The 19,148-nt window shown below is 37.3% G+C and overlaps 1 protein-coding gene across 1 annotated transcript in view; it reads left to right on the forward strand.

Moving 5' to 3' along the window:
- TMEM123 (transmembrane protein 123) overlaps positions 1-18,466 on the forward strand; it is a 40,941-nt gene extending 22,475 nt beyond the window's left edge. The window contains exons 2-4 of the mRNA XM_045818257.1: positions 11,043-11,390; positions 13,021-13,174; positions 16,077-18,466. Coding sequence (XP_045674213.1) covers positions 11,043-11,390; positions 13,021-13,174; positions 16,077-16,101 — 527 coding nt within the window. The 3' untranslated portion in view covers positions 16,102-18,466. The remainder of the gene's footprint in view (positions 1-11,042; positions 11,391-13,020; positions 13,175-16,076) is intronic.
- The last annotated feature ends 682 nt before the right edge of the window (positions 18,467-19,148 follow it).

Consider the following 19,148-nt stretch of genomic DNA (forward strand, 5'->3'; position numbering starts at 1 on the left):
TCAGTAAATGGGGGATAAAACAGCCTTTTTAAACATAAGCCACATGCTTATTCAATCTTTATCTTCATATTCTAGTAAGTAAATTTGTTTTCACTGTTAAATAACAGCAACAAAAGGAATACCAGAGACCCTTGAACACCTTATTTGATTGTAAACTTTCTGGATTTTTCTATTATGAAGTCAAAGACAATTTTTATAACTTCCTGGAGATAGCTAAAACTTAAATAGCAACCTCATTACAGAAAGATGAATTATTGTAAAGAAACTGATCCTAGGTAATTTTTCGCACAAGATAAGGGTTTTATTAGAAAATTTTTTGTTTTAGTTTTACCAATATCTTATTGTACATGCTTTCTCAGTGTACTAATTAGTTGCAAAGCGGTTGACCTCAGGCAAGTTTCTATGGAAATCCAGGGCCTAGAGATAATTCTCCTTGACTTTTATACTAGTTAGATAGAGGTAACTAAAAGTGTTTCTGTAGGTCAGTGGAAATTGATTATAGACAATAGATAGTAGAACCTTGTTTTGCTTTGGGAAAAAAGTATAATCATTAATAAGTATTGAAATATGAATAGGGAAAGAATGGAAAATAAAACACGTCTGATCCCAATCTACAGGGGTTTGTGAAGACTGATTGAAGTAAACTGTAGAGTGTTGCAATGCTTATTAATAAGTTCTTTTTGGCCATTATAGCTTTTAAAGCTAGTACTTTAGCTTTAAAGTACTCTAGTACTTTATAGTGTTGCATAAGGATGAAATAAGTACATATATGTAAAGCACTTAGAACAGTGTCTGGCCCATAATAAGCACTATGTACGTGTTAACCATTACTGTTAATGATGATCCAAATATAGTGGTCAAGAGTGGAGAAGTCAGAGTTATAATAGGTTACTATAATTATTTAGATTCAAAGCTACAAATATCCTGCTGATCGTCCTACAGGAGTTTAGTGATAATTCTGCTATATAAGCCTCTGATATTCCTTTGTTGTATTCATGCAACAGATGTTCATTTTGAATCTAGTATGTTCTGGGAGTATGCCAGGTACTGTGGGAGCTACAGAGAATTAACTGCACATAGATACTGTCCTTAGGATGCTTATGATTTAATTGAAAAGAATAAAAATAGCTGTAATAAAAGATCAGTATGCTAAGTGTAGTAATAAATGTGCAAAAAACAAATGAGCACTCATCAAGGAGAGATCAGTTTTCAGTTCAGAAAATCTGAGAGGAAATAGTATGAACCAGGTCTGAGTTGATGTGACTTTCAGAGGTGGACTGAAGGAAACCATTGGTGGACACAGCATGAGGAAAGGTGTGGAGGAAGGAAATGGTGTGTGCTGCAAAGAAGGCCCAGGCATGTTTATTTGCAAGTTTGCCCTATTGTAAAATAATGGTGGGGGTGGTGATGGTGGTGATAATGATAATGATGGTAACCCTTGTTGAGCATAATGTTGTTGCCTAACATTACTCAGGTATTCAGGTATATATAGTCACCCTTAGTTTTTAATTCCACAAAAGAACCGAATGAGTTAATTATTGTTTGCCCTATTTTAGGGATGAGGAAAAGTTGTGCAGACAGAAAGTGATTTTGTAGCCATTTAAGCACTGGAGTGGTTGACCCTGCCTTTCTTTCTAATACACTTGGCTGCCTTTTCAGAAACACAAGCAATTGCACTCAATTCAGGTAATTAGACACATATGCTGTTATCTGGAGACTAGAAACTGATACAAATTAGAATTTTCTGCATTCTCACTTCTACGTTTTCAACAAAGATTTCCTGCCGCCTCCAGTTTCTCCCAGAAACCCCTGGTAAGAACAGCTGTTTGTCTTGCACCAAGACTGTTTCTGAAAAGGTTGCTTCTGAGCCTATAGTTGTGCAGAATTGAGTGGCGAGGAGGAACGCTCAGTTTGGCTGTAGTGACAAGAGGACCCACATCTATAATCTTAACCCTCTCTTCAGTATCAGATAAATGGTATTGTGTATATAATCAAGTCTGAACTTCTAGCACGAAATTCAGGGTGCTTGGTGCCTTGACTCCACTCGCTCCCTGGGTTTGTTTCCAAATCAGTAAAATGGCAGTAAAAATGCCTTTGTATGTCTCAAGGTTTACTATGGGATAAAACAAAATTCTGTATGTGGAATACTTTATAAACTATTTACTGCTATATAAATATTACTTTTATGATTATATTCTTGTGAGATACATCCTCAGAGGCTTCTAGATAAATAAAGATCTTTATTTCTACGCTTGAGTGGTTTCAGATGGCTTATTTTATCTTGACTCCTTTTTCTAACAAACTCAACCATCATGTCTTCGTATTGGCATTATGTCTCCCCTCCCTTAATTAGCCCACTTATCCCCCAATTTGCCACTTTTAATCAGCAGTCAATTAGGAAACCACACAATAGAACTTGTTAGCAATGTGTCTAAAATTAAGGTGATTTTGCCCTTTTACAAAGGGGGAGAGTTTTTTAATCTTCATTGGTTTAAAATTCTTCCATATTTTTTCAATTTTATAGTCTTTAAAAATTATAGAAGTTAATACTGCATGCATTTAATCTTTTAAGCAATGCAAAAGCATACAGAGTCAGAACCTGGTTCCTCCCTTCCTTTGCCTTCCCAGTAACTCCCTCGATTAATCACTGTTTGCTAGTATGAATATACAAAATAGGCATGCACATAACATTCTGCAAGTTGATTTTTGACTAAACTATGCAATATTGATCTTTTTGTATTATTATCTTACTGGTTATTGCTACATAACAGAACCCCAGAATTTAGTGGTTTAAGATTATATTTATTATTTCACAGTTTCTCTGGGCTAGGAGTTAGGTAGTGATTTAGCTACATGCTTAGCTGGGGTCAGATTCGAGGTTGTAGTCACAAAGGACTCACTTTTGAGGCGAACTAAATCATAGGCTGGCTGTCAGTAGGCCTCACTTTCTCTCCTTTTATAGGATAGGGCTGCTTGAGTATCTTCACAATATGGTGGAAGGCTTCCCCAAGAGTGAGCAATCCTAGAGATTCCTAGGTCCTAGACAAAGCCAGATGGAGGCTATTTCTCTCTTTTTTTTTTTTTTTTTGACCTAGTCTCAGAAGTCACATAGCATAATTTCCCCCATTTTTCTTTGTTAAAAAGCAAGACTCTTAAGTTAGGTCCACATACAAGGGAAGTGGAATTAGGCTTCACCTTTTGAAGGGAGGAATATCAAAGAATCCATGGGCGTATTTTAAAACCACCACAGGATGTATAGCTCCGTCTGATGGATTTTGATGTTTGTGCTATGTTTCATAATATGGATGTCCCATAATTTCCTTGATCGTGCCCCAGTTCATGGATATTGTTACTCTTCTAAACAGTGCTACAGTGAACACACAAGTGTACTTGTACAGGCTTGAGCTAGGATTTAGCTGGATTCCTAGAAGTGGGATTGTTGGGTCAGTAGTTGTTGGGGTTTTGAGTGAGGGCTCAGGGGATAGATCTCTTACAAGTGAAGAGCCTGATTGTACACGAACACATTTTGCCTTTCAGCTGTGTTCTGGGTAGATTATTCAGAAAGGTATTTGAATTAGTCATATCATCAGTCTCATAGAAACAGAAAACATGTCAAAACATAATTCTCAGTATAAAAAATTTAAATATTTATACTATGAGGAATGAATGAACCAGAGGAGTCGATGTTAACATGAATGAAATTAATTAACATCATGTTGAGTACAAAAAAGTAAGAACAGAAGATTACCTTTAACAGTATGCTAGTTATATAAAATTTAAATGTGAAAAATAGCACTATATTGCTTAGAAGTAGTGTGAAGTAAAAAGATAAAGAAATGTAGAATAGACTCAGGATAGTGGTTCTTCTGACAGAATTGCAGTTGAGGAGGGGCACACCTCTCGGGTATTTCTTAACTGGCAGTTTTATTTAAGTATATACATTTGCTCTTATTGAAGGTGCTTTTAGTGCAGTGAAGATAGTCAATAATAAAACTAGTACCTAAGGTAGATAAAACAGGCTCTGGAATTCAGGTGGATTTTCATCAGGAATAATGAGGAAACCCGTGAAAAGCTCAGCAGGCCCAGAGGAGATGACCTATGTTAAGTAAGGTCTGCTCACCACCTCATCTGACAGTGAATGATTTAGGGAATTGACTTAAGCTTCTGAGTCACAGTTTTCTTATCTGTATGTCACAGGGAGCAAACCCATTCTTGACTCTGGTACCATTTCTAGCATTTAAGCAAGTATGTATTTTTAGTAATTGCAAAGTTTTGCCCTTTTTTTTGTTGTGCAAGAAAAAAATTGTTCAGTATTGAATATCAGATTTTCTAATGCCTTTACACAATGAATTAAAATTATTCACTAGTGGATACTAAGCTGTACAGTTGTCATCTCTAGGGATTTCTTTTTGCTGACATTTGAGCAGATTTTTTTTGCTGACTGAAAATCTCTTTGTCGTGGTGCTTTGTGCTTGTTAATGACCAAATTCTTATGTGGCAGCTGCACATTACACATGCTTATTCTCCATGTTGAGGCCATCGATCTTCTGCAGTTGAGTGACAGCATCACCTGCACAGCCTTTTGAGGTTGTAACTATAGTTCTAGTAATGTTATTTCGAAATATTTCAGACTTGTTTTCTCACACATCTTAGCCCTGTCAGGACAATGAAATACGTCTGGAGATGAGAAGTTGTTACTGTTTTGTGTGTGTTTTACAATGCAGACAGACTGGTAGTTTTTTCTGTATATAGGTTTGTAGAACATGGAATGTCAAGAGTATTTGTTACATACCCTACTGAGGCTTATTAAATACTTAGAGTTATTGTGAGAATGTTTATATTGTGATTTTTTCTACCTAATATCCATTATTAGCTTATACTTAGCATGTTGAAGGTCAGCAGTGGGGCAGTGACAGTCACCCACCCCAACCAAAGTTTTTCATCACGATGGCACTACTTTTTGTGACTTAACATAGTGATCAAGAACAATGACTCTTGAGCCAGGCCACCTAAATTCAAATCTTGGCTGCTCCCCTTACTGCTTTGTGCTCAAGTTACTCAACCTCTCTGCCTCAGTTTCATCTGTAAAATAGGGATGACCATTACATCTACCTCCTGGGTAATTATGAAAATTGTAATATTTTTAAATATTTAGAACTGTGTCTGGTTCAGAATGAATACTGTTTAAGTATTCATTAAGTAAATATTGGGTTGGCCAAAAAGTCACACGTTTCATTTTTACCCATAACTTTATTGATTTGGATATTGTATGTCGGCTATTTCCCACTATTGGCTTCTAGTGGGGAGAGGCTGGGTTGCTGCTAATATCTTCCAAGGCATGAGACAGCCCCACAGCAAAGAATTATTGGGCCAAAATGTCATTGGTACCAAGAAACTTCGCAAACCACTTTTGACACTTTTGATCAGTCACAGCACCTTCTCCATACACTGCACAAATCTCTTTTTTTTTTGCATTTCAGTTGAGTTTTTGCCTTTCTTAAAACAATAAAGTTAATATGCCAAAAATGTTGTGTATTTCCATTTTCAATATTAAAATGGTTATACAAAAATTCACCGATTTTGATAAGTTTTTTTAATGACGGTTGTCACAATACAATCTAACAAAATTGTTTTGAATAAAGTTGAAGACAAATGAGTAATACTAGAGCCATCGTACAGAAAAAAATGTAATGGACTTTCGGCCAACCCAGTACATGTGGACAGACAGATAGCTTTAGGAAACACAGAACTGGGCTTAACTTTGTGAGCCTGTTCCTGGTTGGATATAGTCCCAAGCAGTAAAGGACACTGCACTTTCAGTCAAATCAGTTATACAAGCTAACAAATGATGCTTTCTCTTTGGCTGAACCAGACCAGAGGCCTAGATGGTAAGGTCGCCTATCCATGTAACTGATAAGGGTTCCTTCTCAGGTCAGAGAACTGGCGGGATCTGGAAGGACACACAGGAAGTGTCTACAGTTTTTAAGACTTTTGTTGATGATGTCTTTCACTGTGCAAAAGCTCTTTACTTTGATATAGCCCCATTTGTTTATTTTTTCTTTTGTTGCCCTTGCCCAGAAAGACCTATCCAAAAGAAACTGCTAAGACCAATCAATGTCAAAGAGTTTATTGCCTTTCCAGCTTTGTCTGAAATAAAGGGTAGTGTTCTCCTTTTTCTCTCCAGGGGCAGAGATGGGGGTAGACACATAACACAGTGACACTCTCCAATAACTTACCTTCTTTTGGTCTTGTTGTTTTGTATTTCTTTTGATTTTAGTACTTTTAAATTTTATTGAGGTATAATTGACATATAACATTAGATTTAGGTGTACAACATAGTGATTTGATATTTGTAAAATGATCAACCACAGTAAATTTAGTTAACATCCATCATCATACATAGTTACAGACTTTTTTCCTTGTGATGAAAACTTGTAAGATCTACTCTCTTAGCAACTTTCAAACATACAATATAGTATCATCAATTATAGTCACCATCTGTACATTACATCCCCATGACTTACTTATTTTATAACTGGAAGTTTATACCTTTTCAACCCCCTCACCTATTTGCTCAACCCACACCCCAAAAACCTTTACAACTTGTGCTTCTCAGAGCCTTCAGGAGACAATGGCTAAGACTGGCAAAGTCAGATAGGACCTAATCCTTTGCAAGCCCTAGGCAGTCTCTTCTGCAGGTATCTCTGCAGGTGCTAACCCAGCCACCCCCTGGAGTTGCTGGTCAGTAACTGGACAGTTAAGGGAAAGGGAAGACATCCAGACTTCCCTGGTGGCATAGGATCATTCGTAGTGGAGCACAAGTGATCACTTACTTATATTGTTACAGGGTGCAGCCAAGGCGGGGCCCAAATAAAGATTTGGAATGGGGTCCAGAACTCATGGTGTCTAGGAAATACTAGAAAGACATATAAGATGTCCTCACCCCTTCCCCCACAGGTGTGAGCTGGGGGAAGGAACACATGGAGCCAGAACATGCAGGGCTGTTGTGTGCAGCCACAGCTTTGCAGCTAATCCATGGCATGGTCATTTAACATATCTGTAGCCTTTGGCTGGTCATGTAGATATGTTAAATAGCTGTGGCCATGCTCTGAGCCAGGGGGATGGAAGGAACTTTCCCCCAAGATGTAACTGAGTTGGGGGCAGGTCCCCTGAGTTACAGCACCTACGTGGGAGCTTGTAGAAGATTGGCTCCATGACATGGGGGCACACCTGCCCAGACTCAGGATGGCAGCCCAGTAAACTTGGAATACAGGAATGCTGGCAGGTGTTACTGATTGTAGGAGGAGTCAGAAATGGGGGTGTGGAGGAAGATTGGCACCGGGATTTAAACCCAGACACGGCAGCCATTAGAGAGAGGACCATGCAGCTGTGGCCATGTAGGGGAGGGCCATGCACTTCTGGCAGAGTGGGGACCCCTGCAGCTTTAGTAGGGGGAACCACCATGCAGCTTTAGCAGAGAATCGCCACTCAACTTTGGCAGAGTGGTGACCTCCCCTTCCCTGCAGCTTTGCAGGGAGATCCACATGGTTTTGCCAGAGTGCAGACCCCCGCAGCTTTGGTGGAGAGAAGAACCATGCAGTTTTGGCCAGAGTAGGGGCCCCTGCAGCTTTGGTAGAAGAGGACCACATGGTTTTGGAGTGCTCCCTTTGACTGAGTGGCTTGGGAAGCAGGAGAGACTTTGCCTGAAAGAAGGCCAGTAGGCCATGAGAAGGTGCCACATGGCTTTGGATTAATTCAGATCCTGCCTGGATGGAGACACAGCTGACTGTGTCAGGAGCCTGGATCCCAGATGTTTGCTTTTTTTCCAGAGATACAGTACCCCGAATTAGGGCAGGGGGAGAAGGAAGCACTGTGTGCAGCTGTGGGTATCCTAAAGGACTTTGATATTTTAATGAAGACATTAGGTCACTACTTTAAGTCTGTATAGCATTAAGTAAACATTTCCTTTCCTTTTCACAAATCTCTGGCATTGAGAGATGTCTTTCCTGTAAGGCGGTGGACATAATGAAGGGGGGGTGGGGGGCGGGGTGTTCCTTTTGGTAATAGTATATCCATGTGCCCCCCCTTGGCCCTTTGTTCTGTAACAATATTACAGACAAGGGAGAAGGAATACTGGATATGAGTTCTGACCTCAAGGAGCAAATCCGGGCATTACAGTTTACACATTTAATCATGAAACACAGTTTGATACAAAATGTACTTGCCTCTTCTGTAAATTTGTATTTTTGGCTGCTTAGTTGTTCCTTTAACACATTTGGATTTTCTTAGTGGAGAACTAACCTGTAATACCTCCCTATTTTTGCCCATGTGACTTTGTATAAAATTTCTTATTTTGGCAGGGACTGGGGATCGGGCTATGTTTGTGTGTTGAATCCAAAAGCAGCATTGTGTTCATTGTTTTACTCTGCAGAGATCATTTTATACTAAAGATATGATACAAATGCTAGTTATTTGCTGTATTTAATTTCACTGCAATAGAATTCACCCACTAGTTTGAAAATAAAATATGATTATTTCAATGTTAAACCATATTTTATCTATATATAAGCATTCAGAATTTAATAGTAAAAGATTAGTTCAAGTTCATAGCATTTGTATCATATGCTGGAATGTTATAACTTAGTGGTCTTTATAGTACAAAAGTAATTTCTTAGGCCTTTTAAAAATATTAGATAATACTGAGTGGAAGACAACACACATTGAGACCCAAAGTGGAGAAAATGTAAGAGGAATTTGAAACATGCAACTACTGGTTGTCCTCAAAGCTCATTGGAAGGATGTGGCAGAGAAACTTTAAACTTTTAATTTCAAAAACCTTTCTCATATCCATTAATTTACTCATCTATTCAACTAATATTTGTGACAGGCAGTATGGTAAGATCTTCAGCTAGAAATGGTTAAGACATTGTCCCTGTATTGAAGGGACTCAATCCTTTTTTTCATATCTTCACAGAAATTCTTAAATGTAGGCTTGATTCCTGTTGAGTATTTATTAATGGACTAAGTATCTCTCACACTGCCATACTTGCTAGACCTGTTTCTATGGAACCATGAAAGTCACAGTGATGTGGGGTTTTAGTTTCCCCACGTCATAGCTCCAGTCTTAAAGTATTTTTTAAGCATATTTTATTGATTATGCTATTACAGTTGTCCAATTTTTATTCTCCCCTTTATTCCCCTGCACACCCTTCCCACCAGCATTCCTATCCCTTAGTTCAAGTCCATGGGTTGTATATATAAGTTCTTTGGCTTCTCCATGTCCTATACTATTCTTAACCTCCACCTGTCTATTTTGTACCTACCAATTAAGCTCCTTATTCCCTGTACTTTTTCCCCTCATTCTCTTCCCTCCCTGCTGCTAACCCCCCCATGTGTTCTCCATTTCTGTGATTCTGTTCCTAGTCTAGTTGTTTGCTTAGTTTTTGTTTTTAGATTCAGTTGTTGATAGTTGTGAGTTTGTTGTCATTTTACTGTTCATAGTTTTTGATCTTCTGTCTCTTAGATAAGTCCCTTTAACATTTTACATAATAAGGACTTGGTGATGATGAACCCCTTTAACTTGACCTTATCTGGAAAGCACTTTATCTGCCCTTCCATTCTAAAAGATAGCTTTGCTGGATAGAGTAGTCTTGAATGTAGGTCGTTGCCTTTCATGACTTCAAATACTTCTTTCCAGCCCATTCTTGCCTGTAAGGTCTCTTTTGAGAAATTAGCTGACAGTCTTATGGGAACTCCTTTGTAGGCAACTGTCTCCTTTTCTCTTGCTGCTTTTAAGATTCTCTCCTTACCTTTAATCTTGGGTAATGTAATTATGATGCCTCGGTGTGTGCTTCCTTGGGTCCAACTTCTTTGGGACATTCTGGGTTTCCTGAACTTCCTGGAAGTCTATTTCCTTCACCAGATTGGGAAAGTTCTCCTCCATTATTTTTTCAAATAAGTTTTCAATTTATTGCTCTTCCTCTTTTCCTTCTGGCACCCCTATGATTCAGATGTTGGAGCGTTTAAAGTTGCCCCAGCCGTTATTCAGTCTTTCCTCATTTTTTTTTTTTAATTCCTGTTTCTTCATTCTGTTCTGGTCAGATGTTTATTTCTTCCTTCTCCAAATTGTTGATTTGAGTCCTGGTTTCCTTCCCTTCACTGTTGGTTACCTGTATATTTTTCATGGCATAGCCTTCACTTTTTCCTCTATTTTGCAACTATACTCAACCATTTCTGTGAGCATCATCATTGACAGTGTTTTGAACTGTGTGTCTAATAGGTTGGCTATCTGTTCATTGCTTAGTTTTTCTAGATTTTTTTAATCTGTTCTTTCATTTGGGCCACATATCTTTGTCTCAGCACATCTATTACATTGTAAAGCGCAGAGCCTTAGGTATTCACCAGGGTGAGGCAGCTCACATCGCTGCATTGCGTTGCTGTATGTGGGGGAGGGGTCCAAGAGGGAACAATGCCGCTTGCTTGGCTCTCTGCCAGCTTTCATTCACTTCCCTCGCTACCCATGAGCAAACTGGGCCCTTTTTGTGCAGATTCCCAGGTGGGTAGGTTTCTGTATGTTCTAGAACCCTGCGGGTCTCTCCAACGAACTCTTGTGAGGCTGGGAGTTTCTCCTGCCTCTGCAACCTCCACAGATTTTTACAGCCAGAGATTTTGAGGCTTTATTTCCCTGCACTGGAACCCTGGCTTGTGCAGTCTGTCTCACTCCCCAGTTGTTCCTCCCAGTTTATCTGCACACAAATGCGGAACGGCCAGCCACCGCCTTACCCAGTCCTCCAGCCACTGCCTTGTCGTGTGTCCTCTCTACCCCTGCTGCCCATCTCCGCCCCTCCTACTGGTCTGGATGAATATTTTTTCTTTAACTTTTTAGTTGTTGGACTTCCATATAGTTCAATTTTCTGTCAGTTTTGGTTGTTTTTGTTTATAAATTTGTTGTCCTTTTCATTGTACAAGGAGGCAAAGTGTATCTACTTACACCTCCATCTTGGTTGGAAGTCCAGTTTTAATGTTTTTTGATTTTCTTACAGGGAGTGTCCCACCTGTGCCTGCCAACAATAGGAATGAATCTTCTAGCACGACCGTGAAACCATCTACAACTTCAGTTTCGTCAGTGACAGTCAATACCTCGAAATCCACAGTGAAATCCTCAACAGCCTCAGTTACTTCAGTCACAAAAAATGTGACAGTCACCACCTTGAAATCCACAACTTCCCAAGTGACAACACCTCCAGGGGTCTCAATAAATACAACATCTACCACCTTAAAGTCTACACCCAAGATAACAAGCATTTCACAAAACACATCACAGGTGTCCACATCCACGATGACCACAAACCACAACAGCTCGGTGACATCTGTTTCTTCATCAGTAACAAGTATGTATTAAAAATGATCTACTTTACTATGGTACATTTACACGATGGAATTCTATGCAGCAGAAAGAAAGAAGGAGCTCCTACCCTATGCAACAGCGTGGATGGAGCTGGAAAACATTATGCTAAGCGAAACAAGCCAGGCAGTGAAAGACAAATACCATATGATCTCACCTTTAACAGGAACCTAAATAACAAAACAAAGAAACAAGCAAAATGTAACCAAAGACACTGAAATAGAGGACAGGCTGATGGTGACCGGAGGGGAGAGAAGAGGGAATTTAAGGGGACAGCGGGAAGTGTTCACAGGAACAAACTTAAAGGACACATGGTCATAGACTAAGGGGAGGGTGGTAATGGGAGGGAAGGGGGGCAGGTGGGAGGGGGAACTGGATTGGGAGTAAAAAGGAGAAAACTGTATATGAACAATGATTAATAATAAAAAAAAAAGAATTAAAAAAAAAAGATCTACTTTTCCTGTGCTGAAAATAGTTGTTAATTTAAGTGCCACATGTATATCATCATTCCATTCTGCAAAAATAAATAACAGATATTTAGGCAATGATTTCCTATTAAATAAATTAGTTGTAGAAATCAGGAAAAGAGCTGATTGACTTAGTGTTTTTGTCCCTTTAAAAAAAAAAGTGGTTTTCCAACTTAATTATACCAAATAATGACTATATAAGACCCATTTGTGAATAAGTAATTTATCCTAACAGGGGACTTTATTTTGTGGTTTGAAAATTTGTCATACCTTTAATGCCTTTCCTCACTGTAGGAAGGAATTAGGAAGGCTCAGTCTATGTGATTTCCAAACCAAAATCACAGGGAACTGTGATTTTAATTAATTTGTACCATAAAGATATTTTAAAATGGTATTAGATAAAATTATGTATGTCGTTTCAGAGTCTCAGCACTTGTTACTTTTTGCATTTTTAAAAACATGATGTTTGTGAAACCATGAGTTCAAAAACCTTTAAGAAGATTGTCTTTTTAAGTTATCCAACATTATTCTTCTTTTCAAGGGCTAGTACATTCATGAGAACAAATAGCAGACTTTATGGTTTCTTTTGTGTGTTTTTATATATTTTACTCCATCTAGTTTATTTTCTTTATTGCTACAATTTATTTATTGAAATCAAACATATTATCTCAGTGGCTCTTGCCATGATTCAAACCAAAATAGTTTAGACTTCTAATTTATTCAAAAGGAGAAATTTCAGTTAGAAACATTTATTCAAATTGGATCCAATTTCAAAATTATAGCTGTGTTACCCAGACTTCTTTTGTTAAGGCATAAACTCTGAATAGGATTTATAAGGGAAAAAAACATGAAGTCTTGCTGCCTCCGGGGTTTTGGTGAGAGACTGTCCAAGTCCAGCACCATCAGACACCTTCAGGTCTTGGGGTTGCAGGCACTGGGGGTTTTTCATTGAGAGAGGTGTTGGGTAGACCGAAAAAAAAACTAGAGCCAGGCAAGTCTCTAGAGATGCTAGGGAGCACCTTTCTATGTTTAGAGGCCCCCTTGTCCCCAATTCCATGTTCATTTATATAGAGATTCAGAAAATTTTAGGTTATTACAATTTTAGGTTTTTAAAAGTACTAAAGCCTGTTTTGTTTTGTTTTCTTTCAGTAACAGCAACGATAAATTCTAAAGAAAACAAAGGATCAAAATTTGATATTGGCAGCTTTGTCGGTGGTATTGCATTAACACTGGGAATTTTATCTGTTCTTTACATTGGATGCAAAGTGTATTATTCAAGAAGAGGCATTCAGTATAGAACCATGTGAGTTTTGATTGCCCAGGACTTTAATTTTAATGATCTCTGTATTTCTTTATTTAAATATCATGACAAAATATCAAAGTAGTGGGGGCGATGTTCTTCTCAGAGATGAGTAATTTATAGATTTATGAGTTATGTTCCCATTAATCTTCTATGCCCAAAGTAAATTACGTATGTTCAGCTTCTGATTACAATTATTTACACACAGAAATAGATGTATGTACCTGGTAATGTGTTTGTAGTTTTTAATGTTATACATTATTTTACCACAGAGCCAAGTTAAGCCAACCCTTTTTACTTGACTGTAGCTGTAATCATAAGGAACACCAGATCAGGGTTTGTGTGGCTGTTGGCCAAGCATGTCTTGTGTTTATCGGTAGCGCCAAAATAACATCCTTGGTAAAAACATGGTTTTTGCTTTCTATGACAAAGGCAAAGCAACTAAAGAAATTTTTCTGACAGCCACGTTTTCCCTGATAATTTACTGTATCAAATGACTTGTTAGTGTAACATACATTATCATTTTATTTGTGGTAAAACTACTTTTTAGATGAGCTTTATGTCAAGTCCTGATCTTCAAACCATGTTCCTCCTTCATAAATTGTATAGGCCTTACAATTTTTGGAGGTAGTGCTTCCCAGCTTTTGTTACACCAACAAAATCCTTTTAGATTTGAGTCTTATATGTACAAGTACCAATTCCTTCTTCTGATGTTCATGTATAATACCGTAGAATAGATGATGGTTCTCCCAGATTTGTTTTAAGTTGTTGTAAACATATGCATCCCACACAGACTTTCCATGTAAGAAACATTTGAGAAATACTAGTTGAGCCTTTAAAATTTGCAGTAATTTTTAAAAATCACTCTTTCTAGAAATATTTATCATCTGTTTTCTTAGTAAATTTAAGCAATTAAACAGAAGGCACATTTTGATTATAGTAAATTAAATGCCAATTGTATTTCATAACATCAATATGTATTCATATAGTGGAGGCTATAAAATAGTGTAGCAGTTAAATTAAAATATGCATTTTCCTTTTAAACTGCCTTAACCATGAAGTATGCAAGTTCAGCTTATGGGCTAATTTTCCCCTTAGACATACATGACCACACAGTGCCGTGTGCCCTGGGGAATAAGTCAGGGTCCAGACTCCCCACTTGCTGGGAGGAAACTGCTGGCAGAAGCATTTTGACTCTAAAAGGGATTTTATTTTCATATAGGAACCAGTAGGTGGTAAAAAAAAACATATTTAATTGAGTCTAAGTAAACATTTTTGGTTTTTACCATGTTTTAACACCTCTGAAATTAGGATATCTCTTGCAGTCCGTGGGATGAGAAAGCATTGTGTTTTAGTTTAATTGCCTGTATTTTTCTTAGTGCTATATAAAAAAATGTGCATTTTAAAGCTAGTAGTTCCTTTGAAATTATAAAAAATGGCGTTCCATGAGTAAGGACTTAATGTTTGTCCCAGTAAAGAAACTGAGACCTTCACCCTGGCTGCTGTGGCTCGGTGGATTGAGTGCTGGCCTCTGAACCAAAGGGTTGCCAGTTCGATTGCCAGTCAAGGAACATGCCCAGGTTGTGGGCCAGGTCCCTGTTTGGGGGCATGTGAGAGGCAACCAATCAATGTCTCTTGCACATTGATGTTTCTTTCTCCCTTGCTTCCCCTCTCTCTGGAAATAAATAAAAATCTTTTTTTAAAAAAATTTAAAAAGAAAGAAACTGAGACCCTCTATATCCAGTAATAATGAACATTTCTAGTTTTCACTTATTGGATATTAACTGATTAAAATGTTAGCTTCTGTGTTTCTTAGAGTTGCATGGAGAAACAATGGAATTAAATAGTTAAGACATAGGGTTTGGGACAGACTTACTGGGTTGGTTGGGAAGTTTGTTTTTTTCTGTGTGATGGCTGTAGTGATGCTTAGTTGTCTTTAACTTCATTTGAAATAGTTTTGTTAGATTGTATTGTGACAGCTATCATAAGAGCATACATATTTAAAAAACTTACCAAAACTGGTTTTGTTATCAAAACTTTTGTGTAGCCAGTTTAATATTGAAAATGGAAGAAAATACGTCACATTTTCTGCATATTATGCTTTATTATTTCAAGAGAGGTAAAAACACACTTGAAAGTCCAAAAAGATTTGTGCAGTGTATGAAGAAAGTGCTGTCACTGATAGAACATGTCAAGTGGTTTGCAAAGTTTCTTGGGATTGTTGACATTTTAGCCAAATAATTCTTTGCTATGGGGCTGTCTTTTGCATTGGAAGATAGATGTTTAGCAGCACTTCTTCCTGGCCTCTACTCCTGGCCTCTACCCTCTAGCCAATAACAAGACATAGCCAAAATATCCAAATCAATAAAGGTATTGGTAAAAATAGAACCAGATGGACTTTTTTGGCCAGACCAACAGTTTTAGGCCTGGTCGACTGCTGACTAGCAGGGTGCCTTCCCGTGCTTATGTAAACGAGGCAGCACAGTGCCCAGGGGTCAGGATGGGAGTTCACATGCTTGCTTAACTTCAGGTCCTGTGCAAATGGGAGAACGAATAAATCAAGTAAATAAAAGTGTCCTCTGCACGGGGCTACTGAGATGATTACATGAGTTTTGGATGTGAAGTCTGTAGTATAACATCTGGCCCGTAGTAAATGCTCAAGAAATGATGGTGGTTTTCTTTTTTAAAGAGGGTTATAATCGCTAACTGGTGAAAAGTCACACAGCCCCAAGAGGCAGAGCAAAAATTTAAGTCTAGGTTTGACAGCCTGAACCACTATTCCAATCCTTAACCACTTAGTTTTAATTCTAAAACTTGAAGTTATTTGTTACTTTAAAATATGTATATATAAGTAGTTTTGATACAAATACAAAACAAAGTAATTTTAACCTTTGATATATTACAGTGATGAACATGATGCCATCATTTAAGGAAATATGAGGACCATTGGAAAGAAGATCGATGCATCCCTGTCGATTAGTTTAAGACCATACTCTCTTTTTGAAAACAGTATAAACAGGCCATGCATATAATGTACAATACATCCATCATATAAATATGTAAAGACTTCTCATGATTACTAAAGGTAAAAAGGGTTTTTTGGGTTTCATTTGGAACATACAGTTAATGCAGTGGTTATATTCACTTTTAGGAAATAGATGTTAAGACAAGTCCTGTCCCAGTTTCTTCGTGGCATTGGTCACATAGGGGCCAGTGATTGGGAGACATCATCTCAGAAGGGCATAGTGCCATCTGGACAAACAAATAAGGCGCTCGTCATAGCACTCGGGATGTGGGTTGTCTTACCTGCTCACGCAGAGAACTTAGTGCTACACAGAGCTGGATGGATATATGCTGATTTACTGATGTCACATGGCAGGCATTTTATGAGTAAACCAGATCTTAAGCATAATTTTAGTTTAAGTATCTCTTCAAAAAGCATGAATATTTTGTTTTAGTACTAGGTTTAGAGCCAAAATGCATCCCCTCCTCCCAAAACAAACAAAAAATCAAATAAAAGTAGAAACAATACTGGAGTTTAGCCCTGTGAGAGCCTGTATTTTTATTAATAACTTCTTTCAAGCTTTAGTGGCAGTTGATATAATTATCTTTTTTTCCCTCTATAATTTCAGTAAATTGCAATGTTTAACAGGATAGTGTTTTAAAGACTTAGCTGTTAGTATTAAGAAGTTAGATTATATACTACTGTGAGAATATCATCACCACTGGAAATTGCTTTATTTCATATTCAGCTATTATTTAGTGAATATTTTTAAGAGATGTAGAGCTGCTTTCAATATATAGAAATTTTTAATGCAGCATAAACACACCTAACTTAAAAAAAAAAGCCCCTTATTTGACTTCCAATACAACATGCAGGACTCTGTACAGTCAGAACTGTAGATTAATGCTCTGTTCCTCAAGCCAAGGATTGTAGCACTCCCCTCACGCTACTAAACCTACAAGGTGGAAATACTGCATTTTTCTGCACTCTTGATTTTACTCAAAAGATGGACAAACATCATTTTTACACTAAAATACCAACGTATTTTGAAATAAATTCTTACCAAGATTTAAGACAGGAGTTCCTTATTTGGATATTCTTCCCACAACTCCTCTCTTGCTGAAGAGGAGGTACTTCCACATGTATTGTTAGCAGAGAGGAAAAGCATTGTACTTATAGGGACACTGATATTAGCTAACATATTTTGGAGTGTTTTCAGTTTTACAGTTTATATCCCAGTACTCAAAACTCAGGGTTGTTTTGACAAAAGAGGTATTGCGTCATACTGAGATGGTATTTCTATCTTAGATTAGTCAAAGTAAATTACACCAATTTCTAATAGTCTAAAAATGAGCTAAGATATTCTAGTAAACATGCAGCTACATTAATAGGAATTATATGTAACTTTTGTGATCAGCTTTTGGTTTATGGAGATTATATCAAGCAATTTGATTTAAAAGAATCAGTTCTACTCACTGTGCATTATGGCCAGTTGATGGGATGAACGCGGATGATGGAAGTTATCCCAGATACGGACATGACAGGATGGATGTGACACACGCTGTATGGAGAAAATATTATGAAACCGGTCTTTTATAGCAGTGGGGCCTTTTACATTTAAGTTGTTTTGTCCCCTGCATTCTTGATGTTTCAGTACTTCAAATAAGTCAGAATTTTGTAGACAGGCCTGGAATTTTCTTGCATACTTCTTTCTTTAGCACTTTGAAGGTAAAAAACCACTTTTTAAATACTAAATGTCATCGTATGCCTTTAAAGTTTTCTGTGCTTTGGGTATAGCACAAAAAGTTTTCTGTGCTGTATATAAGTTGTATAATTTGCTACTTTTAAATACCAGTATTTCTCTACAGTCAGGTGTTTTTGGTTATGTGCAAAAATTGAGGGAAACAGGGAGGCAAACCAATATTTTGCTTTGGAGTATATTTTCTAATTTTTTCCTAATTATATTGACTTAAAGCAAACATTCCATTTTGTTTGCATTCCTTGAGAATGTATTTACTTGAAGATAAAAGCAATTCAGATGTATATATTATCAGGTAGAATCCAATCAGTGATTTTAAAATTTCCTTGGATAATTTGTAAAATAAATATTTCAAATACAGATACATCAGAGTTGGCAGTATACTGCAGTGATAATTTTGTATTTTTCAGGAAAAAATTTAAAGTGAATCCTCTTTTTTCTTTTTATTATAATGACCAGCTTTGGATATTTCATTGTTAACTAAGATCTAAGATCTATTTTTAGAATAAAAGTTTGTTCACCAAGAGTTTTACCAAGTGTGTGTGGTTTTGCTTCATTTCATCAAACTCAAGAGAAATTAACAGAATAGGAAAACCCCAAAATAAAATGTCAGGCTGTTGACACTGTAAGTGTAGTTATTTGAACCACCAATAGCATCCCCTGGAAACTTATTAGGACTGCAAATTCTTGAGTCTCCCACCCAAGACCTACTGAAACTCTGGTGGAGCCCAGCAATAAATGTTTCAACAATCCTACCAGGTGATTCTGATGAATACCAAAGTTTGAGAAGCACTGCTCAAAGAATTTTCATTTGAAGCCACTTAATTCTACTAGGTAAATTTTTAAAAATAGGTATATTCACAGTAGAAATAAAAAAAAACTACCACTATAAATCAACTGCAAATGCATTAATATATAGTATTCAAGTATTTTTATTCTTTAAAACTGGATATAATTTAACTGTCTGAGAATAACAAATATTTATATATAAGGTAATCAATAGAAAAGGGTGCAGTCCTCAGGAAATATAAAGTACCCTGTTATAGTATTTGCACACAATTCTTTCTCTCTCCCCACTCTTGCTTGGCTTCACTCAGGATATGGCATGTGTCTTGCTTTTGACCCAGTGGTATATGGGAGTACATGTAATAAACAGCACATCTGTCCAGAAACTTTTAAGTTTCAGCTAATTGTTATTTTTTAATTAAAGTACA

Source organism: Phyllostomus hastatus, unplaced genomic scaffold, assembly GCF_019186645.2.
Source record: "Phyllostomus hastatus isolate PE091 unplaced genomic scaffold, TTU_PhHast_1.1 phas_scaffold_317, whole genome shotgun sequence".
In the NCBI taxonomy this organism is placed as follows: Eukaryota; Metazoa; Chordata; class Mammalia; order Chiroptera; family Phyllostomidae; genus Phyllostomus; species Phyllostomus hastatus.